This window comes from Babylonia areolata, chromosome 3, assembly GCF_041734735.1.
Source record: "Babylonia areolata isolate BAREFJ2019XMU chromosome 3, ASM4173473v1, whole genome shotgun sequence".
NCBI lineage: Eukaryota > Metazoa > Mollusca > Gastropoda > Neogastropoda > Buccinidae > Babylonia > Babylonia areolata.
In genome coordinates this window covers 29,354,453-29,380,398 of record NC_134878.1, presented here as the reverse complement: position 1 = coordinate 29,380,398, position 25,946 = coordinate 29,354,453, and the positions used below count along the sequence as shown (strand labels likewise).

Below are 25,946 nucleotides of genomic sequence, written 5' to 3'. Positions count from 1 at the left end.
AAATGTAAGTACGATAGTTCCATCCCTCTTTCGGTATCTTTGTGTGTATAATTATGTGTGTGCGTGCGCGCGCGCGCAGTGTGTGCTCCTAACAGCGCTCACAGATATGTATATTGTATTCCCTTTATCGACCCCACTCCCCTAAAACAACACCAGCAACAAAAACAAAACAAACAAACAAAACAAAACGCAACTAAAATAACAGAAAAGAAAGAGAAGGATGTTTTTCACACAAAAAAGCAAGGGCTTTTAAGTGGGGGAAGAAAAAAAAAAGAAAAAGAAAAATTCAAGCATTATTGTCTTTTGTGTCGTCCCTGCTGTCACAATATTCCATTTCTGTTCGGTAGGATGCTCCATTGTCGTTCCCAGCATGCCTTGCCCGCTTCTCCCATCGATCGCTCCGTTTATTAGCTTTTTCTGCCTTGGAATGGGGGGAGGAGGTGGGGGAGGAGGTGGAGACAACAAGGGAGAGGATGACGGAGATTCAGTTTATTATTTTATTTTCAGAATATTTATTCATGCCGTTTGTCAGTGTAGGCAGCCGTCAGCTCTTAGAGATGGTGTGAAACACGTGTGTGTTTGGTGGATGGGTAAACGTCTCGTCTTACCAGTTTTCTGATGGATTTGTATTGTATAGCTGTATTTAATTGTGTTACTTTTCGGTCAGAACATATATTTGTGCGGAATTCGGGCTGCTCTCCCACAGCGTTTTGGGGGTGTGGGTGGGTGGGTGTGGGGAGTGGGGGCGGCGGCAGCGTTTCGCCAGTGCAGCGACACACACACACACACACACACATATATATATATATAATTATGCTTGCACGCCCACATACACACAAATACGTTTACTGGTTCGACAACTCAATAGAATTTTTCCCAAAAGGATTGTGCCAGGGATTCTTTTTCTTTTCTTTTTTTATCCCCCCCGCCTTTTTGTTGTTGTTGTTGTTGTTGCCGTGGGTTCTCTTATTACGAGCGCTAAGTGCACGCTGCGCGCGGTTTATCTGTTGCCTCACCCCGAATGACTAGCACCCAGACCATCATTCAAGAGCACGTGGAGGCGTGGGGTTAATTAAAAATCTACGGTCCTGTATCCATGGGTGAAGATGTGCAGATACCTTGGGTCGTGGGGTTAATTAAAAATCTACGGCCCTGTATCCATGGGTGAAGATGTGCAAGTACCTTGGGTCGTGGGGTTAATTAAAAATCTACGGTCCTGTATCCATGGGTGAAGATGTGCAGGTACCTTGGGTCGTGGGGTTAATTAAAAATCTACGGTCCTGTATCCATGGGTGAAGATGTGCAGGTACCTTGGGTCGTGGGGTTAATTAAAAATCTACGGTCCTGTATCCACGGGTGAAGATGTGCAGGTAGCTCGGGTTGCAATCACAGGGCTGGGGTGCGCGTTTTGGGGGTGGGGTGTGTGGAGGGGTGGGCTTGTGGGGGGGGGGGGCCGGGGTGGACCTGAAGAACTAGAGAGACAGAGAGGCAGTAAAATTGTAGACTTATTCAGCTATGGCAGCAGAAGGAACGTTTGCTAACACTTTCCACATTTCAGTTTATTCAGAACCGCCGTAGTCACACTGTTCACTAGTCTGTTCTTTAATCTCTACCGCTCCGGCGTCCGCAGCGCTCTGACTGGTTACGTAATGTTTCGTACCCGCGCACATGCGTTCGTGTGTGTGTGTGTGTGTTTGAAGGCACGTTCACGCTTGAAAAAATGAGAGTGAGCGCCGCGCGCACTATAACACCCCTCTCTACCCCCTCCACTAAAACCCCACACACTGCATTTTACACTACGAGTACGGACATGGCACAGGATCACAATGAATGACTGCAGGTAGTGATGGAGAGAGGGAGAGAAAAGGAGACACTGTGGACAGACAGACAAACAAACCACCCCCTCCTCCAAACCCGGAGACCTCGATGTGGTGGTGTGTGTGGAAGGCGAGAGGGAAAGATCTCTGTTCACACCGCCACCACACACACACACACTGCACGCCAAGCATTCCCCATTGCACTCGGCAATGGGCTGATTGCTTCAAGGTGTCTGCTTCGCTCTCTCTCTCTTCCTCCCTCCCTCTCTCCCTCCCCCCCCCTCTCTCTCTCTCTCTCTGTCTCCTGCCCTCTCTCTCTCTCTCTCTCGCAGCCTGTGCAATGCCTGCCTGCCTGACTGACTGCGTGCGTGTTTGCGTGTGCGTGTGAAGAAAAAAACAAAACAAAAACGTGAGTGACAATCTGAGAAAGAGAGCGTTTGTGGATTTTCCCCCCTCTTGGTGATAGCTTGAGATAGGCAGATGTATTGATCGACAGATAAACCTGACAGGGCGGGGAAGGAAGGAGGGAGGGAAGGAAGGAAGGTGGGAGGGAGGGGGGGGAGAGAAGACGGGGGCTGCAGCGACAAGCAGATTGTCATGGTTTGCTTCTCCTCTTGATTCCAGACCTCATCTCTCAGGGCTTGAGGAACTTGGCTTTCTGGCTCGTGATGACACTGAAGATTCTGGCACGCGCTTGCCGGTAATTTATCGGGAGAGAGAGAGAGAGAGAGAGGGAGAGAGAAGGCCGTTTTTTCTTTATTGTCTCCGGCACGCGCGTGGTGACAGTTTATTAGGAAACAAAGAACTGGCGCCGTTTGCCCTTGACTGGTGGTGGAAAGCAAATCAGTCAGAAATTAGAGAGCACGCACACGGTACTGCCAGTAGCTTTTCAAGGCAGTTTAAAAAAAAAAATAAAAAAAAATCTCGGCAAGGCAAGACGACTGAGACTGCCTTGTCTCTCGAGTAGCGTTTAATATGAAAGAGATAGAGAGACATAGAGCAAGATCGATAATACGAAGGAACTGAAATGACCTACTTTATGCTGCAGTTGAACACAAAGGTGTGTTTATTGAAGAGGCGGTGCACGTCGCTCACTTTGGCATATGTATCCTGCACGGTATTATTATTTTCTGGCACTACCTGCAACTGAATAAAACTAGAAACAACATAAAAAAAAGTCTGGTAATAGGCGCACATAACCGATACAAGTTTAGCAAGGATGAGAGTTATGGGTGAACGTCGTCGAGTGTGGTAGTGGTAGGATCAGTGATCACAGACAGAGACTGAGCATCAGTTGATTTGGTGTGTGTGTGTGTGTGTGTGTGCCTGCGTGTGTCCGTGTGTGTGTGTATGGCAGAAAACCCAGCCCTCAGTTCAAACCGCTGTCACGTCGAGAGCTGAAAGGCTTCAAGTCAGTGGTGGAAGGCAGGCAAGTATGAACAGACCTTCCGTGTCGTGTTTTAAATCATAAAAAATCGATACCACGTTTCCTTCACATACCAGGAGCTAAACCGTCTCGCAGCTTTGGGAAGAAGTCCACAGCGCTTCTGTGAGTGGCTTAATTTCTCTGAGAGCTTGATTGGTCAGATCGGTGTTCAGTGTGGACAGTGGGGGGACGGACGATCATCTGTGGAATCTGCACGACTCAGCTACAGCCTGCAATGTGGTGTGGAAGGAAAATGTGTTAGCTGTTGGGGTGGAAAGAAAAAGTCTGTTCACCATTTTCCCTCTGTGCGCCCTCTTCGTTCGAGAAGACATGAGGTGTCAGATGCGAGCTGAGGTAATTATAGATTTCTCTCTCTCTCTCTTTCTCCACCTCGCTTGTTCGTTCGCTGGCTCGCTCTTGTACACGGATTGTGCGCACGCGCGCGTATGATTGTTGTGAATGTAGTGTTAGCAAGAGGCTGCATGTTTGGGAGTATGATCGATTCATTTCTTAAGAGAGAGATGGGTGGAGAGCTGATGACGGTGTTTGTTGTGATCAAATTCACTGGCAAACAGCTCGTGGAATGAGGTGATAAAATAACTGATCACTGGAGTCACTGCATGCAGGGTGTTACTTGCTTTTCTTTTCAGTGGATTTTTAGTACTTTTTAAAAAAAAGACTTTTCCTTTAGTTTTATTAAACACAGACAAATGGCAGTTGTCAATTACTTTCAATATACCATGCCTTTATGAATTTACACACACACACACATATATACATATATATATATATATATATTTGAAGTGGACTTTTGCAGAAATGTTGTGGTCAAAGTTTTACCTGCCTGTTGAAGAAAAAAGGCCATTTTCAGGTCTCTGCAGAGGTAAAATGGATGTTGGACAAACGAACGGTACCTGGACCCCATAAAACTGTTAAGGGACATGGGGGATGTAAGGCAGGAGATTGTGTGCGTCAGTTTTCTTGGAAGCTGACAAAGAAAAAGGCCTTGAAATATTTGTCTTGTATCGTTCTAAGATCTAGTGGCTTCTCTAAAACAATACTCCAAGAAAGTGTTAAGTGATGGAGACCGAGGGGGTAAATAAAGAGAAAAAACCCCAGAGGACTGTGAACATTGCAGAATGGACGGGAATACCATTTGCAGAGATTAGGGCTTTGACACACAACCGACAGACCTGGAGGAGTCTGGTGAACAGTTCTTATGTGCGGCACCCCCTTGACTCTTCGCAGAGTCAAGGAGGAGGAGGAGGAGGAGGAGGAAGAAGGCTTTGAAAGAGATATTTACGTCAGATATCGCGAGATGATGTTTTATGTTCCGGTTGAAGTTTCAGATACCGCCAGTTTCAATATTTTACGATGGTGCTCTGCAAACGTTTTGTTTCTCTGAAGTGCGGTGCGGGTAAAAAAAATAATATATATATATATAAAATTTTATTAGAATACACATTCGATGCACATGTACGTTTACTTTTCTTTTCAGTTTTGCTTTGTTGTTTCTTTGTTTTTCTTCTTTGTTTTAGAAATGTGTTTGTGGGAGGCGTGGGATTCACGGTACTGATGAGGAATAATTTGCAGAGAGTTCTGGTATCCAATGGTAAAGCGATTCCTGCCTTTGGTTTGGTGCCTGTTAGTAAAGAGATTCGTGGTTCACTGATGGTTGTTCTAAGCTGGGCTGTGACGTCTTTTGGTAAGACGCTGATGGCACTGGTGACTATTGTCTATGATGTTGATGGTACAGATGGATGGTGTATATGATGGGTTTGTGGCATCTGTAGGTACTGATGAAAAAAAATGGTCCTTGCATGCTTAAGGCAGACCGGCTCCAAAAAACCCATGATGTTATGAAGCCAGTGATGAAACGGACCTGTTCATTGAAATATGATAAATACGCCATTTTCTGTCGCAAATGGGGGGCGTGAGTTTTCGTTGAATTTGTTTTAACTTTTGACGTTTACACATTCCAGCGCGACTTCGCACGCACATGTATGAACTCGCCTTCCCATTTTTCTACCGTCCTATTAGATGTACTTCGTATGTCTGTCTGTCTCTCTGTCTCTTTCTCAGCGTGCGTGCGTGCGTGCACAGTTCAACAGGACAATTGCCAGGGAATCATAATGACGTTCACAGAGTGGAAAAAGTTCAGCCACAAACGATATCAATTGTTGAGCTTAGCGATTGGCAACTTCACGCAAGCATACAAGGCTTGCGATTGAGAAGGAGGAGGAGGAAGAAGAAGGAGGAAGGAGGAGGAAGAAGAAGAAGAAGGAGGAGGAAAAAAAGGGGGGCGGGGGGGGGGGAGAGAGAGAGAGAGAGAAAACAAACAATTGTGTGAAAGAACGATTGATTATGTGAAGTGAGATGGTGGGGAAGGGGCGATGATGACTCATGCCACCACAGAAAAGTGGTTTAAGAATTAAAAGTGACAATTTGACGAATGTGTCTGTGTGTGTGGTGGGAGGTGGTTGGGATGTTCGGTTCAGAATGAAGTTTGACAAGGGGAGGGGGTGGGGAGAGAGAGGGAGGGAGGGGGAGAGGGAGGGAGGGAGAGAGAGAGACGTAAGGAGGGGGAGATGTTTCACGGAGAAGGATGAAAGTACACGTATAATAATAATAATAATAATAATATTTCTATAGCGCTGAATCTTGTGCAGAGACAAATCAAAGCGCTTTCACACCAGTCATTCACACGCATGCAGAACTCTAAAACTGAAGAAGAAACTGAAGACAAGGAAGAGGCAGGCTATCTTGTGAAGAGGTGGGTTTTTAAGGACCAGCCGCAGGTAGCGAAGTAGTTAGCATCGGGAATCAAAGACCAGAAGGAATTTGGTTCAAGTCCCATCAGAGAACTGGTCGTTTTGAGGGTCTTCAGCCCGTGGTCGGTTCTCACCTTCAGCTCAGTTGGGACCCACGGAGTCGAATGTCGTCCACTTCCAAGGATGTCGTTGGGAGGGTGAGGGTTCGAATCCCGCTCTCGCCCTTTCTCCTAAGTTTGACTTGAAAATCAAACTGAGCGTCTAGTCTTTCGGATGAGACGATAAACCGAGGTCCCGTGTGCAGCACGCACTTGGCGCACTGAAAAAGAACCCATGGCAACGAGAGTGTTGTCCTCTGGCGAAATTACGTAAAATGAAATCCACTTTCATAGGTACACAAATATGTAAGCATGCACTCAAGGCCTGACTAAGCGCGTTGGGTTATGCTGCTGGTCAGGCATCTGCTCAACAGATGTGGTGTAGCGTGTATGGATTTGTCCGAACGCAGTGACGCCTCCTTGAGAAAGTGAAACTGAAACTGAAACTTTGGGAGGGGCTCACATTTCCTGACCGTCACTGCAAGTGCCTGTATCCGGCAGGACTGGTTGGCGTGGGGGAACATTTTGAAAAGCTCAGCCTGTCACGTAGTCTCAAACCTGAATGGACCTCCAGTCAGCGTGGTCATCCGCATATCATTTATCACCAAAAAAACGCGTGGCCATTTTTGGTCGTGCTTTCGTGGTGGCCCTTGTTCCGGGCTTCCCCTCCACTTCCACACTCGTGGTGGGTTCCTGACGAAGACTTTGGCGTCGGCAGATTGAATGAGGACAGTCGCTGGAGGGACGTATTGACTTTGTTCCTTGAAGACCGATCTTTGTCTCACACGGTGACTTTGTTCCTTGAAGACCGATCTTTGTCTCACACGGCGACTTTGTTCCTTGAAGGCCGATCTTTGTCTCACATAGTTACATTGTTCCTTGAAGACGGATCTTTGTCTCACAAAGGAACTTTTGTTTTTTTGGGGGGATGAGACTTTGTTTTGGGGTGGGTGGACGTTTTAAAACGGGCAGTGAACATCCTTACTCGAGACAGTCATCATTCACGAACTGCTGTGTGTGTGTGTGTGTGTGCATGTGTGTGCAGGCCTCTGTCATGAACACCGCCAGGGAGCTGGGCGGGGCCGCCGCCACCCTGCTGCCCAACCCCCTGCCGTCCGTCACCTCCTCCGCCGCCGCCTCCACCCCGCAACCGCAGGCCACCCCCACCACCCCGGCCCCCTCCTCCCTCCTGGAGCGGCCGAGCTCCGTCGTCACCACGGACTTCCTGCGCCACCAGCCGCCGCCGCCCGCCTTCCGCGCGGCGCCCGACTTTCCGGCGCCCTTCTTCGCCAACGGCAACGGCCTCTTCCGGCCCGGCGCGTTCGGGGCCTTCCAGCACCCCGCCCACCACCACCCCGCACCCGGCGTCCTGCAGCCCCCTCCCGCTCTGTCCGGCTCCACCGTCAGCAACGGCGACTTTGGTGAGTGTCTGTATGTATTGGGATATAAGAGAAAGAGAGAGGGTGCCTGGATGGGAGGGCGTCCGCACGTGCTCGTTCGGTGTGTGTGTGTGTGTGTGCGCGCGTGTGTGCGTGAGCCTGCGTGTATGTGTCCCTCGTTCCGTTGGCCAGCGGCCTGTAGCTGTGTGTGTTGTGTGCAGTGCCTACCGACCTGAGCATGAAGAAGAGCAGCTCCAAGAGCACTCTGAGCGCCACTGAGGTGACCACCATCAAGCAGCTCATCGCCGGCTACAGGGAGTCCGCCGCCTTCCTCTACCGGTCCGCTGACGAGCTCGAGCAGCTGCTGCTCCAGCAAAACTAGTCGTCCCCATGGCAACGCAGCTCTTCATTCCCTTCACCGCCGTGGCAGCACGTGGTCGGGGCTTCATCGCTATGGTAACGGGTGGTCAGGGCTTTTCATCACTGTGGTAACCGGACTTCATCACCATCGTAACCTGGTGATCAGGACTTTTTCATCGCTATGGTAACGGATGGTCAGGACTTCATCACTATAGTAACTGGTGGTTAGGACTTTCATCGCTGTGTATGCGTGTAACGGGTAGTCAGGACCGACCCTGACCCCGTTACCTTGACCTACGTGGGTTGGCCCGGGCTGCGTTGGGAGTTACGTCACCACGTCATGGCTCAGAATCTCATCACCAAGGTGACCCATGGTCTTAGCGTCGTTGCCGCCGTAGAAACCGTTATCTCATGACTCTGCCCGCACCACTCCAATGCAATGAGTGCCGTGGGATTTCGTCACTCTAAGACCATGCGATGGAGAGACCCCGTGTCCATGGTGATGAGTGACGTCAGTGATGGACTGGAAGAAGAGGAAGCTGGTCATGTTGTTTTTCTTGGTTTTTTTTGGTATTGACGAGTAGACACTGGCACCCTCTGTGACTTTCGGGTGGAATCCCAGGAGACGTTTGTCAGAAGAAAAAAAAAATCCACGCTCACTTTTACGTAAAATATCTTCAAGCTCAGCTATTTTGGGTATTTGTACAATGCGCCATGTTTTTTGCAGTTTTCAAAAATGTTTTTCAGCATAGGATGTGTATAGTCTTGTCTTTAAGGTATAAATGTATTCCATACTTCTATATGCCATATGAACACAAATGGTGTCTTTTCTCTCGGCTTTTGATGAAAGTGAAAGCTTGTCGCATTTACTGGTTTATCAAGGCTGCTCCCGAGAATTCCAGTCCGACTCTGTTACTGTCAAGATTTTTGGAACCGTCGAAAAGAATCGAGCATTTCATGCTGTTTATCTGTTGACAGGCTGAATCACCCATGGCCTCGAGAGTTTAAAAAAAAAAAACCACTTATTTTTACCATTCTAGTCGTTCTTATTACATGACTGAGACCGTCTGCCCCATAGACAGCAATTACATTCCCCTTAAAACATTCCTTCTACCCACCCCCATCCATGCTGTTCCAAAGTTTTCTTCTTTTTTTTTTTTGTACACGGCACCACAAAGAACGTGTACAAGCAAGCACGCGATTTCAGGACGATGATGCTTTTGTTGTTTCAAACCCTAGTCTTCTGCCCTTGTTCATACTACGGCTATATTTGTTGCCATTGTCTCATGTCGACCTCTGGCTTGCAGAACCCAGTCATCTTCAGAGGACCCGGACTACACAAGCAGCAAGAGCAATGTGTAGTTCTGATCTGACATCGACAGCTCTTGCACCACTTCGGAAACTGGTTTGAACGGTGCAATAGTGTGCGTCAACAGACACTCTCGGTGATTCGATGCTTGGACAGGCAGCTGCAGACCCAACATTTGGACACGAGTGGTATAGTGAAGTGACAATGGCAGTGTCATTCCTTGTTGACAAGAGCTGTGTACATGTTCAGTCATTACTTGAAGTGCTTATCAGACGATTCCTTTGGGGGGGTTTAGTGCATTTTATCTGCTCTCTCCTTTCAGAATGCGTGGATCCAGTTTATTATTATACATATGTGCTTTCAGTCGGGTGCATTGCGGGGTCATTTTCGGTTGCAATCATTAAACCGCAGAAAGCTCCACAGGGAAGAATCCAGCGGAGATAAAGCATATCTTAATTGTACACGTGGGAAGGGGGGGGGGGGGGGTCAAGGAAAATTGTAAGTATTGCATGTTTTAGTGTGTGCCAATATACTGTGAACAAATTGAAAATCACTATCCATTCTGGGCCTCTTTCTTTTCGTTTATTAACATTTGTTCTCCTTATCCGTAACCCTGTTTTTTTTATGAACATTGTTTCTTGACCCAGTTATTTAGAATGTTAGTCGTTGCTTCACATGTGCCAAGCTGTGTTGTCCACCACCACCACCACCGGCTCCCCCTCTCTCTGTGTTCCCGTTCGATCTGTGTCAAGTTGGTGTACATGTAAACGACAGTGGTGTAGAGTGTCGAGCTGCCTTTCTCGCAAGATGTGTCGGGGGGACTGAGGACCCAAAAGGTCGCTTGTGTGGGGCACGGCTGGTTCGGCAGCAGCCTGTTATCCATCACCTGACTGGCCGCCACCCTCTCAGCACGAGGCGTTGCCTTACAGTCGGAAACATATCGTATCTTCGTGTTGCCGCTGTTTTACATGTTTCTTGGAAGGTTTATTCTTGTTGGGTAATTTTTTTGACATGTTTTGTATGTTGTTGTCTTTTGCTTCGCTGGAATCATGTGATGAAATGATGAGAAATTTTTTTTTGTTTTATTTGGAAAACTTTTTTTTAACGTGTTGTAACCTTTTATGGGATACCGTTGTTTTTTTCCTGCTTGTGTACACTGAATGCTAATTTATTTATTTATTTTGCTTTATTTCATGTTCAGTTTAACGGAAAATCACAGCCCCGTGTATCTGATTATTCTATTTGCCAACAGTTAAACACACATAGAAGCCTGTAGTGTGCATAAATAGAATATTTGGAATGAACTTCGTAGGCTACGTGACAGAAACAGGGCTACAAGAAGGAACCTGGTAGTTCTCAGCAGGGGAAATATGTAACTCAACCCCACCGCTCTCCCGACCCGCCCTCCCCCACCTCGCCCTCTTTTTTTTGTGTGATTGTCAATGCTCATAATTCCGTACATTTCCAACTGACGTTTTTTTTGTGTGTTTTTTTTTTTTTTAATTGAAGCCGCAAGAACCGATAATTTGTCAATGAATGTTGGCGATTTGTTTCCCCAGAGTCATAACTCGCTATTCATTATGTTGTATTTATTTATTTATTTTTGCGCACCATACAAGCCATGGAGATGTCGGGATATTGCTTTTAAAAAACTGTTGTGATTTTGTTGTGAGAAATACTAAGTGCCGAAACACTGTTTTAATGACGCATGGGCGCGAGTGTGTGTGTGTGTTTGAACAGAACATTATTTACTAGCACTGTTATGTGTGGAAGCAGTCGATTTTTGGGTTGCATTTTTCAAAATCTTCTTTCTCACTAATCCACCTGTCCTTTATGAAATACAGGAAGAGCCAAATGCCATTCGCTCTGAGAGTTATGCATGTTTGGTAAACTGACATTGATACAGCAGATGAGTAAAATGTTTTGTTCTCCTCTGGAGAATTTTTTGTTTCTACACTACAACCAGCGGTGTACCTTCGCGTCTTCAACGTCAGAGGCTAAATACTATTCGGTTGTGCTTTAAATATTGAAGACTTTTTTTTTTTTAGGTGTGTGTGGGGGATCGGGAAACTAAGGCGCACAAAGCCATTCCGAAGGGGTAAACATCAAAACAGTAGTTTACATACGTGATTCCTCTCAGGGAATCGTTATGAGGATCTATGGGTTACTGAAGAAAATAACGGTTGCTGAGTTAACGAGAGAAAAAAAAAAAGAAAAGAAACTACTAGCCATTTCCACCGGAAATTTGTAAATAATTTGCATCTATAATTGTCTTTTTTTTTTCTTTTTTTTTTAAGGCCTATCACCGCCGTATTCTTTTTGTGCGTTCGTCAAAGTTTGGCTTTTTTATGCGGTTTTTTTTTCTGAACTCTTCCGATGAAGAAAAAGAAAACGGTATCATCAATGGTACGCATTTAGAAACATGCTGGCAGAAAAAAAATCGGCAGAAGACAGAAGCGAAAGCAAAAGGGCAGGAAGGAAAGATGAGCCTCGGCATGGGACAGGACAAAAGCTGAGGACAGTATGCCTGGCATACTGCAGCACGTTCATGTCGGTGTAGTCAGAGGGGAGAGAAAAAGGGGGAGAAATCAGAGGGAGAGAAGAAAAGGGGGGGGGGGGGGTCAAAAGAAAGAGAAGATGAGAAAAGAAGTTAGAGGGGAGGGAGAGAAAGGGAAGAAATGGGGAGAAATCAGGAGGGAAGAAAAAAAGGGAGAAGTTAAAGGGGAGAGAAAAGGAGAAAATCAGAAGGGGGGGAGAAAAAAGGGAGAAGGGAGAGAAAAGGAGAATTCAGAAGGAAGAGGGAAGAAGAATTCAGAGGAGAAAATCAGAAGGGAGAAAGAAGCAGAGATAAAGGAGAAGTCAGGAGAGAAAAGGGAGAAGGGGGAGAGAGAAAAAGAAGCCAAAACGGGGGTGGAAATGGAAGTCAGAGCGAGAGAAAAGGGAGAAGCCAAAGGGGAGATACGGGAGAAGCAAGAGAAAAAAAAAGGGATGTCAGAAGGGAGAAGGGAGAAGTCCAAGGAAGAGAAAAGGAAGAAGGAAGAGAAGAGGAAGAAGGAAGAGAAAAAGGGAGAAGGGAGAGAAAGGGGAGAAGTCAGAAGGGAGAGAAAAGGGAGAAGTCAGAAGGGAGATAAAAGGGAGAAGGGAGAGAAAAGGGAGAAGGGAGAGAAAGGGAGAAGGGAGAGAAAAGGGAGAAGGAAGAGAAAAAGGGAGAGAAAAGGGAGAAGGGAGAGAAAAGGGAGAAGTCAGAAGGGAGAGAAAAGAGAGAAGGGAGAGAAAAGGGAGAAGTCAGAAGGGAGAGAAAAGGGAGAAGTCAGAAGGGAGAGAAAAGGGAGAAAAGGGAGAAGGGAGGAGAGAAAGGGGAGAAGTCAGAAGGGAGAGAAAAGGGAGAAGGGAGAGAAAAGGGAGAAGGGAGAGAAAAGGGAGAAGTCACAGCGAGAGAGAAAAAAGTCAGAAGGGAGAAAATGGAAGCTTAAGAGAGAAGTGAAAGGGAGAGAAAAGGTAGACGTCGAAGGGAGGGAGAAGGGAGAGGGAAAATGAAAGTGAAGGGGAGAAAATTGAAGTTGAAGAGAGAAGTTGAAGAGAGAAGTGTAAGGGAGAGAAAAGGGAAAAGTCCAAAGGGAGATAAGGAAGAAGTCTAAACGGAGCGAATAACAATTGGTGCTTTGAAAAAGACCCTGGAAAAAAAACACACCACAATAACAATAAGACGATGAAGATGTTGCAGTTTTGCTGACGAAGGTGAAGAGACCACCGAAATAAACAACTTCGTTGAATCCTTCGATTCAGAGTACAGAATACGTCCTATACACTATACGCTGTGGAAACAGTCATCGCGAGTTCGACACTACCACACTATTTCAGTTTTACTTTCTGCTGTTCGAAGTGTGTGCTTTATTTATTCATTTTTTATGTATTTAGTTTGTTGATAGTTTGACTTTTGTGGGAATCCCCTAAAATCAATAGTTCCTGCGCTGATCGACACGACACGACACAATCCGCTGGAAACCCTTTCGTTATGTCAGATCGTTTGCTTTGCCTGTTTCTAACTGTAAACCACTATTAATGTTAGGCAGATTACTAGCCAAGCCGACCACAAATTAATGTTATAGCAGAGCTGTCAAACTACAAAAGCATACAACAGCCGTTCCTCTACCTCTCAGTAAAAATTAATGTATCAAAACGACAACCGATTCCTGCCAATGGCGAACAGAGACATTTTTCTTCTCAAGTATAAACAAGCCCTGGAGGTGTCGTTTGGGGGCTTCAAGATCGTCTCACAGCAGTGAAGAGTATCCTTGTCTTCTGAAAAAAAAAAAAAAAAAAAAAAATGATACGTCTTCTGTTTTTCTCGTGCTTTGCTTTGTGACTGTTTCTGTCATGAGACAAAGAGAGAGAGGAGGAGGAGGAGGAGGAGGTGGGGAGAACTTTGATGAAAGATATTATTGCCGAGTGACGATCATGTTCAAAATGTCAAGAGTTGAAAATGCTAGCTTTTGCGTACCGCTCCGTTTGTCTTTTCAGATTTTTATAGCTGGTTCACATTTATCTTGGCTTCTGTGTGCCACTTGCCCCTCTTTGTCAGTGTTTTTGTTTTTGTTTTTTGTTGTTGTTTTTTTCCCCTTGGCGCTCCGCGTGTGTGGGTTTGGGCGTGGCGGGCGAGTCGCTGTCGGCTGCAAACTGATTAGCGCCCGTGGGATACACGCTTGGTGTTCCCTTTGTTTGAGCAGGCCAGCTTTTACGAGGCCGTCACTTTGGACAGGAAAGGCTTCCTGTAGCTCCAGACTTGCCTTTGTTGGCTTCAAATAGGAAAAAAGTTGTATATGTTGGGTTTTAGTCCTGGTCGACGGCATTCGCTGTGCAACAACCCGGTCGGTTAACTTGACTCATTCTTTGCAGTTTCCGCGGTCCATGGGTTGGTTGGGTTTTTAGGGGTTTTTTTGTTTGTTTTTAAACCACCTTTCAATGTGGTTTCCATCTCTGCATCGTAACACAACGGGTCAGACCATTCCAACGCGCGAAGAAGAAACGTTCAGCGCGTGTTTCCATCATAGCCCCCAGGTCCTATCGTCACCTGAGACACCCATGTCAGGCCGAGTCCTTAACGAAAAAGGTCCTTTTCTTCTTCTTCTTCTATGTTCGTGTCTGCAGCTCCCACGTTCACTCGAATGTACACGAGTGGGCTTTTGCGTGTACGACCGTTTTTACCCCGCCACGTAGGCAGCCATACTCCGTTTTCGGGGATAGGTCCTTTTCAGTCCCCCTCTCTCTTTCTCTCTGTCTCTTTTGAGTATGTACGTGCGCGTGTGCGTGTGTGCAAGTGATTAAGAGTTTATATCACAATGACATATATAAACGTATTTGATTCAATGTTGAAAACACATTTTGGCTTTTGTTTATTGCCCAATAAATAATAAAGCAGGCCATAACAGCTGTCTCTAATTACCCGGTTTTTTTTGGGTTTTTTTGTTTTTTGTTTTTTTGTTTTTTAGCCCAGCAGTTCTCCACCTCTTGTTTCATAGAGCGTCACCGATTTGATTTCACTTTATTGTTCGTCCTGGTCTTGATCTTTTTTTCGGATTTTGTTGTTTTTTTGTTCTGCCTGCGTGGATGAGAGACGTGAGCCTCATTTTCTGAAGTTCCCCCCAGGCGGGCAAAAAGAAGCAGATTATTCACAATGTGAGCACGGTGCAGGATCGAAGAGAAAGGTTGTGTGGCGATGACGTTTGGATCCTGCAGGCTGTGTGACAACACTTGATACCACTCGCTCCACGATGCCTGGAGAGACGGAGGAGGGAAGATGGTGAACGAGGAGAAGAAAAAAACAACAACCAACCAACCATACATTATCGAACGGCAGTCTCGTGCCATTTGGTATTTCGCTTCTGACTTCTGACGACACGGCAGAATAAAAAAAAAATAATAAAAAGAAAGAAAGAAAAGTCAGAAGCCCAACTGTCAAAAACAAAAAGAGCAATGAAAACAGAAAGACAGAAAGAGAGGAGGGGGAAACCCGTTTCACTCCTTGTTTCACTGGAGGAATCGGATTACAAACAGAAGCTGATCAAAGAACAAAAAACATCCGAGACCCCGACGGGTGATGTACAATGAACCATGTTTAGCTTCCTTGTCAAGGTTTATTCCATGGCAACGTTCATTAGAAGTGGATGTAAATAGTTTCATTTCAAACATATGACTTTATATGGGTTCTTATTAAATGCATGAAAACAGTTGCGTTTAAGGTATGCCACGACATGGTTTGGTTTTTGAAATCACATTCTACCGGGCGGAATCGTTTAAAGCGACGTGCAACAGTGGGTGGAAAAACAACATAAAAAACAGGATTGTTACCCGTGCAGAATGCGATAAGGTTGGGCAGCATGTGTTGGGCCAACGGCAAAGTGAGAGCTGTATTATCAGTGGTTTCTCCAATGCAATGGGAAATCACTTACAGCTTAGTCTTTGGTGAATGACTATGACACTCAAACTAGGAATCAAGATTGCACTGGCTCTTAGTGATGCAGCTTTGGGGGCTAGTTGGCCTTTGGGAACCATCCTAACGCCGGCTGTCCTAAAACCCTCTTGGCCGAGAGAGTGGGTAAGACACTCTCCACAAAAAAATAATAGTCTAGCCCAGATAGTCGGGACAGCAGTTACCTCCTCTGCTGTCAAAGTCGAAAACGACTGACTGTCATACAGAATCGAGAAGGTAAATACCTTGTGGTGAGAGATGAGAGTGCTAGAGGGAAATAAAGCTGAACAGCCTGAAAGATTACCATTTCATTGTCTTTGGCAAAATCCTATAAGTTGTGTCTGACAACGTTGAGAAATATTTCTTTTCAAAACAAGACAGGCTGCGGCCCAAGATTTCATGTATTTAAAAAAAATAATAAACCACGGCATAAAGTAAGGACAGGAAAGTGAGAAAAAAAAAAGTCTATGAGATACAGGAAAATCATACGAAAATATCAGAAAGCCATCAACACTGTAAAAACAATTATGTAAAATACAGAAGAAGAGTTAACCATTTCAGTAAACGAAGATTTTTGTTGTTGTTGTTTCTTTTGTTACGAACGGTTATCATGTGACTGCTTATTATAATCCTTTTGGGATTCCCATCAACTACCCTCTGTCCGTATCGAATTGCCTGCCCTTCCTCCTTCCCCTCCCACCACTCCACCGAAAACCACCCTTTAGTGCACGTATACTCCGCCTTGTTACGTCATACTGAGATGTGGGAGAGATTCAGGCCCCAGTGAATCTTTTCGTTTGAATGCCTAACACTAGAACGCGGTCCATCGGCACATATTTATTTTTAACCCCTGTTTGAATCGTGATATGACGGCACAAAACAGCAACCAACGTTCTGTCGCCATGATAAGCACTTGAATACCAGATGCGTATAATCTAATGTGAATTCGTTATGAATACGAAAAAAAAAGAAGAAAAAAAAGGGGCGCCGTAAATACAAAGCCATGGTTTTCTTGCCTCCGACGAAGTTTATGGTGATTAACATACACGCTGGACTGTATAACTATTATCTTTATTTTTTTTATATTATTATTATAAAGCAGACCGATATGTTTCCCAAATTTTCCCTTAAAACTATCTACTGTTGCATATTCAGACAACGATGTATAAATACGAATAGTACGCTGTGTTTTGCTTCCAACTCTGACATCAGTTGATTTCTTTTATATGGTTTTATTTTTACACTGGCTCTTAGGGTTGCTTTCTCTCTATTTGTATTGTCAAGCGACAATGTCAAAGCGTTGAAGGAGTTTTGCTTCGTATAAATGATAACAGAAAAAAAAATCGTTTGTTGTAATAGAAGTATGTTTACTGCATTTTCAACAAAGCTTTTTGCCAATACCCAGTCTACCTCGCTTCCCGCAAACTATTACATAGTGTGTGTGTGTGTGTGTGTGTGTGTGTGTGTGTGTGTGTGTGTGTGTGTGTGAGAGAGAGAGAGAGAGAGAGAGAGAGCGAGAGCGAGAGCTACCTAACTGTTTGAAAGTTAAGAGGCATTTTCCTGAACGCAGCCCAAAGTCCCATCTACTGCGTGCGTGCGCCACACTCTGAATGCAGTCAGGCTACGTGACCCTTATTATTATGATTATTATTATTATTATTTCTTTGTTTTTCATCCGTTTACTTCATTTCCTGGGCACTGTTTCTCAGATTAGTATGGACCTCTGACACGTAACCGCCCGCAGACAAGAGCCCCACGTAATCAATAACTAGCATACGATTGTTGTTTTATTGTGGACTTCACTTTCTCTCCCCCCCCCCCATGTGTGTGTGTGTATGTGTGTGTGTGTGGAAGCGCGCGCGTGCTTGTGTGTGTGTGTGTGTGTGTGTGTGTGTGTGTGTGTGTGTGTGTGTGTGATATCAATACCTGCGTGAGTTTGGACACGTGTAGGTTACAGAAATAGGGTATATTTTCTGTCGCGGTGCCTTGGTATTGAAAACAAAACAAAAAAACAACCCAGCTGTGAGCCCCCCCTCCCAACGCACACCCTCGCTACACTGTCTCCTCTGATCCAATCCTTTGACGACTCCTCCCACGGGTCTCGCTCATTCCTTGTTTCTGTGTTCCGCCAGAAGCATCTCACGTGGACAGCCCCACCCTGCCCGGTGAAGACAAACAAAAACAAATACCCCCACCCCCACCCCCCATCCCCACCCCCAAAAAGTAGGGGGCTGGTGTGTGTGCGTGCGTGCGTGCGTGTGCGTGTGTGTGTGTGTGTGTGTTCGAGAACTGCTAACAGTGAAGTCACCAACGTGGTGCCAACGACAAGATCACCCTCCCTCCCCCCCAACCCCCCTCCCCCCCAAAAAAAACAACAACAAACAAACAAACAAAAACACACAACCATCACAATGCTGCCAATAATGTCACCGAGAAAATAATAATATTGCCAACAAGTCATTGAGGAATAACCACCACTGCGCTGCCAGAGAGACACCCGAAAATTTAACAGCATTTCTACTGTTCAAACAATGAGACATTCGTGATATTTTTAACAACAGCCAAAGCTGAGAGGTCCACGAGGAATTATAAACTCAAGCATTTTGTTTCTGTCACTTCTGAGATGGTTTTCGTTCGTTTTTGGCCGAAATCTGGCCCCTCCGAATCTTAGAGATCGGGCTCCATCTCCTTGCGATCGCTGTAGGACTCCACTCACTGCACGGATCCTTTTCTCCATCGGTTCATCTCTTATTTCCCAGTCGCTCTTTTTAAACGAGGAATGATCAGTTTCTAAGCACAAGCAAGCTAAAACACTTGTTCATGAAATTAAACCCTTGCCTGAACAGAGAGAGAGAAAAAAAAAGAAAATTAAGAAAAAAAGATAAATAAGATCACGATTGCATCTCTTATTTCATCCCGAGACATCCGCATTGCCAACGTATTCTCTTTTTATCACAGACGTTCCCCATTGTCTTTTTTTCCTTTTCTCGTTTGCTTGTGGTTCCAAATCTAAGGCTGTTATATATATATATATATATATATATATATATATATATATATATATATATATATATATTCACAACACTTGAAAACATTTGCTCATGAAAAATATGTAATATCGCTCCATCCCCGAATCTGAGCCCTCCTGTCTTCTCCAGTATCCACTGCCAGGATGCTGGGGCGTTTCAGTTTATAAACGAGATTTTTGGGGGGGGGGGGGGGGGGGGGGGGTTGGTTGTTTTTTGTTTTTTTGCGCCTTCTTGAATTTCTGCGGTTCGATTGACAATGTCCTCTTTTCCTTTGCTTCCTTGTTTTCTTGCTCTCAATCTTTTTCCCTTTTTTGTGTGGGTATGTTGATTTGCTTTTTTGCCATCTGGACATAACTGTCTTCTGGGAGATTTTGTTCCCGAAGATTCGAAATCGTACGTGTTTGTTTTTGTTTTTTTTCAGTTTGGTCCTTTATTCAGGAATGCTTGTTTGATTTTTTTTTTTTTTTTTTGTGGGCGGTGTTTGCCTTTCTTTGTGCATGAAATCTGAGCAGAATATCACCGCCTTCAATTTTAGTGAATTAAGAAAAAATGTAATGAATGGCGTAGCTACGATGACTTCTATACATTTATTTGTGGGCTTGCGTTGTTCAAGTGATATTTTGAGAGACGGGCTCTTATGTAACTGGAGTACTATTTGATGTTGTTGAGATTTTGATGTTGGCATGCTTTCAAATGCGGTGTAGACAGCTCTAATGTGGCTTCGTGGTCGGCTGGGCTTTTAACCTACAGGACATGTGAACAACCATCCTTCAACAACTAGCCATAGGCACCTGCATCGATAGGGGCCCAGTTGACGGCCTTTTTCTCATCTCAGGAGCTGGTTAAAGGTTCTGCCAAACCGTCACTTCCATCTCTTGTACATTCCAAATACCAACGCGATGTTGTTTTTTTCCTTTGACATTCCAGGATTATTGCAATTCTATGGCATAAACATGAAGACGTTTATGTTTTGTTTTCGTCTCCTGGTACCAGTTGCATTGCTTGGTTCTGACTTTTTGACAGTTACACGTGACAAAATGCCTACGTTGACCGAACTACGCCATTGATCAGTTCCATACTACACAAAGTTAGTAGTGGGTTACGACCATACTAGGCTGTTCCGTCCGAGCAAAGCAACTGGCTCCTGCTTACCAATCCGGCTTAGCGCTAAATTAAAACGCATCCATTTTTCATGGACATTTGATCGTGTAACCCGCCAACAACGGAGACAGAAACTCACTCGGTTTGAGGTACATGGTCGGTCCCCAGCCCTGAGCAAGGTTGGCTTGTTTTATGCTCTGGTCAACAACAGTACTGTTTGCGTCGATCACACACACACACACTCCATATGACATGACGGCGACTGCTGGCTCTCTTAAAACCACAACACGTTCGTTTTTAAACGATAAGACGTCTGTTGCTAAGTTCCACAACCGTTTTGTGGGTTTTGTGTCCTTGCCGCGAGGCTAGGGGCAAAAGGGAACTTTCAACATCGCTGACATTTGGCCTGCAGAGCTCTTCCCCTTTGGTTTTTGTTGTTGTTGTTCTTGTGTGTGTGTGTGTGTGTGTGTGTGTGTGTGTGTGTGAGAGAGAGAGAGAGATTTCGGTTTTTGTTTTTCATCAAAAGGGGGAGGAGGGGGTGGATCAAGTACTCTCCCTCCCCCCCGGCCCCCCTCCCCCCACAGCTACTGCAACTACCCAGTGTACAGCATACACTCTGCGATGCGCACCTCGACCCCCCCCCCCCCACACACACACTCCCTTCCTCTTACGAACGACACCCCTTCCCCCCTCCCCCTGCTCCCCAGTGCCCGTTTACTTCCCCTTATCAACACCCCCCAACCCCCTCCGTTTACTTCCCCTCTTTGTCTCCACTTATCAAGCTGCTTCCCGTGATGTTCGTAGTTGCCCATCACGTTACCTCCCTTGTTACCCCTCCACCACCCCCTTCCCGCCAACTCCCCATAACCACCCGCCCCCAAAGTCAGTATAAAAAACGGTAAAATCTACACTTTGATCGACCTAGTCGCACTGTCTCGATTTCATCGAGGTACCCGCACCTGCTTTCACACGAGGACGTGAACCGTGCCTGAAGAGAGAGAGAAAAAAAAAGATTTTTAATTCAGCCCCAGAGACAATGACGTTCAGAGACAGATGCATACCGTATACGTATACACGTGCGAGGGGACATGTGTCGAAGTCCCCAGCACAGTGGGAAATGTTCTGCTTGTTGGCACAAGCGCTTGGTCAGATGAAAATCAAAACCTGTTAACATTTTTTTTAATCATTTTTTTTTTATATAAAGATAATTATAACTAATCCTCAGTTGTTTTTGTTTTGTGTAACATCGTATGAAAATGCTTTGCTCACACCTTATGATACGACGTTTCTCCTCTTGCTTATAGAAGTTTATTCATTTCTGCCGTTTACTGATTATATTCAGGCATTAATTCCAGCAAAGTATCGTTTCACTTTTGCACCATGGAATGGGTGGCGTTTCTGCTCCCGTCTACAGAGCAAAAAGGTGTGGCAGTACAATTTACCTTCCTTTCCACCTGTGGGGAGGGGGTTGGGGGTGGGACGCCATTAGTCTCTGATCTCATTTCATTGCACGCTCTCTGCGAGGGCGGGTACGGGGGGAGGGGGAGGGGGAGGGGCGTAACTGCCAGCAAGATATGGCAGAAATAATCGGAAATACCCGTGCCAGCATTCAGCCAAAACGAACCGGAATATGTGGGAAACATCGTCTTATGAATCAGCAATGCGCAAAGGTAGTTCAAACGCTGAAACGTTTTTTGTTTGGTTGGTTTTTTGTATGGTTTGTTTTCTTTGTTTGTTGTTTTTTTATGTCAAACATTTTTTTTAAATATAGTTTTTTTTTTTGTTTTTTTAAGTCAAACATTTTATTTAATGAACGGTGACGTTCACAACAAGTGAACCCACTTTTGCGCGTGGGACTAGGGACTTGTGGACCATGAGGCTTTTCCGTATACGTGTGAGTAACAGGTGTATTTTCTGCACAAGTTTATAATTAAAGTTTTTTCTTTTGCTGAGTTGAGTACGCACGTTCATCTAAACAAATGTGTGCCTGAAATAGTTGTGTTGGATCTCCTCTGAATCTGCAAGTTTTGCCAAAAGTGACTCAGAGTGAATTTGCTTATCTTTGCTTGGACTAAGGTTTATTTCATTATATATATATATATATATATATATATATATATATATATATATTGCTGCTTTTTATTACATTGATTTTGTTTGTATTTGTTGTGTTTGTATTTTTTCGCTGCATGATTACACCCACCAACTCACACATTCTCTCTCTCTCCACCTTGCCCACCCTTCTCCCACACTCTGCCTGCGATTGAGAAAAAACAAAGAAAAAAGGAAGAAAAAAGAAAAAGAAAAGAAAATGGCATGTCTACCAGCAGTGTACTCACGACAGATACACTAATACATGACTCATGGTGTCCAAAATGATTTCACCCAGACACCAGCGGTTAAGCACCAATACACGAAAACGTCAACAACAAAAAGTTATGTGTGAAAATGGCTGTGAAATGTTAACGATGTTTTGATTTCGTTTCGTGCAAAAAGAAGGAGGAAAAAATATATATAAAAAAGCACGCGTGACTGTACGTTGCTGCTTTTTATCATTTTCGATATCTCTGTTATGAATTTTCCTGCGTACACTGCGCCTACTACATTCCTGGAGTGTTTTTTTGCCTTATGTATCTCTCGTTGTGAAAAAAAAAAAAGAACCAGTTTGTACATAATGAACTTTGTATTGTTTCTTACCGATCCCCCCTCCCCCCTCCCTCCGGGCCCACGCTGTGTCTTCTTTACTTCCATGTTCCCCCCCACCCCCCTCTCTCTCGCTTTTTTCCTCCATTCACCTGCACCCCCCCCCCCCCCCCCCCCCCCCCACCATACCATTTTTCGCTCCTCGTTGCCCTGTCTCAAGACTGGTGTTGGATTATGTTATGAACTTGGTAACTGGTGAGTCTTGTGCATGTGTCATGTCGGCTTTCGTCTTGTTCCAGTTTTCAGACTCAAGACCAATTGAACTATTTGATTCTGACGTAAAATGCGTTTGGGTATTGTGGCGCTCGCCTTCCCCACACCCCCCGCTCCCCACCCCACCCCCATTACCATCACATCTTTTGCCTTACGCATCGGATTTTACTTTGTTCTATGTCCTTGGATATGATTACGGACAGTGTTTGCATTACTGATTCGTTTTTGTTTGGGTTTTTTAAGTCCCGCTAAGTATCCTTCAGTTTACTGTATTTTATCCTGTTTAACATTTTGGGGTTTTTTTTTAGGGTTTTTTGTTGTTATTTTTTTTGTTCTCGTTTTCATTCTTTGTCAGTGTTTTACACAAACCTGGGCTGAACTCTGAAGGACCGATCAGCGAGTTGGGTTTATGCGATGATCAGGGTGGGTTTTTTTTTTTTTCGTTGTTTTTTTTTCCCAAACAGAAGATGTGGTGTAGCGTACACAGATCAGTCGCACTTTTTTTCTTTTTTTTTAAGACCGTCCATGAAACTGTAATCTGAAATTCTCATCCCATCATACCCCCCACCCCCTCCCTCCCCCTCCACGCCCCCCCTACCCCCCGCCCCCTCTCAACGACCAAGTTTGTTGGTTGAAGCAAAGAAGCTAACCCCACACACTACTGCTCCTCTGTGTGTATAAGTTGAGGGGAGGGAAGGGGGTGTAGGGGGGGCAAGGGGGTGGGGGGATCACTGTAAAGTGTAGTTCATTTCTGGTACTGATGCGGTAGAGATGCTGAATTCATGAATGCACTCCTCCTCTTCTTCGTTAGTGGGCTGCGACTTTCATGTTCATTCGTATATATAGTGGAGTGATGGCCTGGAGGCAACGCGTCCGCCTAGGAAGCGAGAGAATCTGAGCGCGCTGGTTCGAATCACGGCTCAGCCGCCGATATTCCCTCCCTCCCCGCCCCCTTCACTAGACCTTGAGTGGTGGTCTGGACGCTAGTCATTCGGATGAGACGACAAACCGAGGTTCCGTGTAATTAGCACACGTAAAAGAACCCACGGCAACAAAAGGATTGTTCCTTGCAAAATTCTGTAGAAAAATCCACTTCGATAGGGAGGGGGGGGAACTGCACGCAGGGAAAAAAAAGGGTCGCGCTGTAGTGTAGCGACGCGCTCTCCCTTGGGAGAGCAGCCCGAATTTCACATAGAGAAATCTTTTGTGATAAAAATAAATACAAATACAAGTGAGCTTTTCCGCGCATGACGCGTTTTTACCCCCGCCATGAAGGCAGTCATACTTCGTTTTCGAGTGTGCGGCGAGTGGAGGGGGGGGGGGGGAGGAGGGGGGGAGGAGGGGGGGTCGTAGGGGGAAGTGATGCAGCAGTTGGCCATGCTCGCCTCCCTCAACCTTCTTCCCTCGTTCACATGAGTGAAGTCACCGCTGCATCAGTGTAGCTTTTTGGTCCTAATCTGACAGTCAGTCACAGTCACTGTCACTGTCAAGAGGTATACCGTGGTCAAACCTTCCTCCCTCCCGGCCCTCTTCACAAACTTGTTTGCTCCAAAAGCATTCAACAGATTTGATTTTGTTTGTTTGTGTGGACCTACGAAAAAAGAAAAAAAAAGATGGTTTACTGCAATGCAGACGCAGGTTCCTCACATACACTCCATGATGATGATGATGATGATTATTATTATTATTATTAATATTATTATTATTGTTGTTGTTGCTGTTGTTTTATTATCTCAAGCATATGTGAAAAAGTGCAGTGAGTGGAAAAAAAACCGTGCCAAAAACGAACATCAAGAACTTTATCATTCTAAGAAAGAAAAAAAAAGAAAAAAGAAAAAGGACTGATCAACGACGAACATTCAACTCCCAGCATCCGCCCTACTGCTATAACCCACACCGCCGCTACACACACCCAGAATATCACTTATGTTAAACAACAACATCAACAACAACAAAACCAACAAAAAAGAGAGGGAAAAAAGCCAAATATCAGTGACTCATTTCTTGAACGGAGATAAAAGAATTTCGCGTGGGGCAAGGTTTGCTCAAAAATATAGAAAAAAAAAAAAAAACCTGCTGAAATATCTTTCAAAGATATTAATTATGTTGAGGAATATTTTAGTCAGCAGCGATGACAAACTTTCAAAATAATGCCGTGACAATTTACACCACGGAAAGTCTTCACCTTTTTTTTGTTTTTTTTGTTGGTAGGTCGAGTGGTAAGGGGGGTGGGGGGTGGGGGGTAAATGGGGATGGGGGAGTTCGGGAACTGGAAGGAGGTTTGTTATGACAACAGCCACCAACGCTCGCTAATTTATTTCATTATCATTACTATCTAATCAACATTTCATCGTTCCAAGGCCTTATCTACCTACCTACCACCCACTACCACCCACTCTCTGGTCTTTGGGGATTGTTTCTGTTATCAGTCGTAATTAGAGACTTTGTATCGCCCCTGTTTTTTCGTATGTTTTGTTTGTTTGTTTGTTTTTGTTGTTTTTGTTTTTTTTGTTTGTTTTGATAGTCTGGTGCCACGGAAACTAAGTAATGGAACAGAACCCGAACATTTCTCTGTACATTTGTTTTCCTGGTTGTCCTGAACCCCTGTGCAATATGATTTATATCACTTCCCGTGCAATGATACCTCCCTTTTTTTCCCATCCGATGAGTCGTCTCCACTTCTCTTCTGCCTTTCTGTCTCTCTCTCTTCGTGCCCGTGCGTCTCTATTCCTGTCTTTATTATTTACATCTACAATAAAGAAAAAAGTCTATCTGCAAACTGGAGTCTTGGGAGTCTCTGTGTCTGTGAGTGAGTGTGTGCGTCCGTGTGTATGCGTGCATGTATGTGCATGTGATTGTGTTTCATTTGTGTGTGTGTGTGTGTGTGTGTGTGTGTGTGTGTGTGTATACGTGCGTGCGTCTGTACGTTCTTGTGTTTGTGTGTGCGTGAGTGAGAGAGAGAGAACAACTGAACACTGAAATGTTTAGTGTCATTTGCTGTAGAGCTTTAGTGACATAAGAGGTACAAATCAGAGCAAAATGGTGCAAAACAGACAAGATGGAACAGAATTTCTCTCTCCAATCACTTACGCTCACCCTCTCCATTTTACATTTTGTACTCTATCTTTTCCACATTCTGTTCTCTCTCTCTCTCTCTCTCTCTCTCTCTCTCTCTCTCTCTCTTTTCCTTTCTTAGTCCCCTCCCCCTCGCCCCTTAATCTCAACCGCCCCCTCCCTCCCCCCCCCCTTTTCATTTGAATATACAGAAATG

At 45.0% G+C, this 25,946-nt stretch overlaps 1 protein-coding gene across 1 annotated transcript in view; it reads left to right on the top strand.

Moving 5' to 3' along the window:
- Positions 1-7,873, top strand: part of LOC143280279 (nucleolar protein 4-like) — a 42,793-nt gene extending 34,920 nt beyond the window's left edge. The window contains exons 6-9 of the mRNA XM_076584910.1: positions 2,442-2,517; positions 3,405-3,597; positions 7,158-7,533; positions 7,713-7,873. Coding sequence (XP_076441025.1) covers positions 2,442-2,517; positions 3,405-3,597; positions 7,158-7,533; positions 7,713-7,873 — 806 coding nt within the window. The remainder of the gene's footprint in view (positions 1-2,441; positions 2,518-3,404; positions 3,598-7,157; positions 7,534-7,712) is intronic.
- Positions 7,874-25,946: the final 18,073 nt, after the last annotated feature.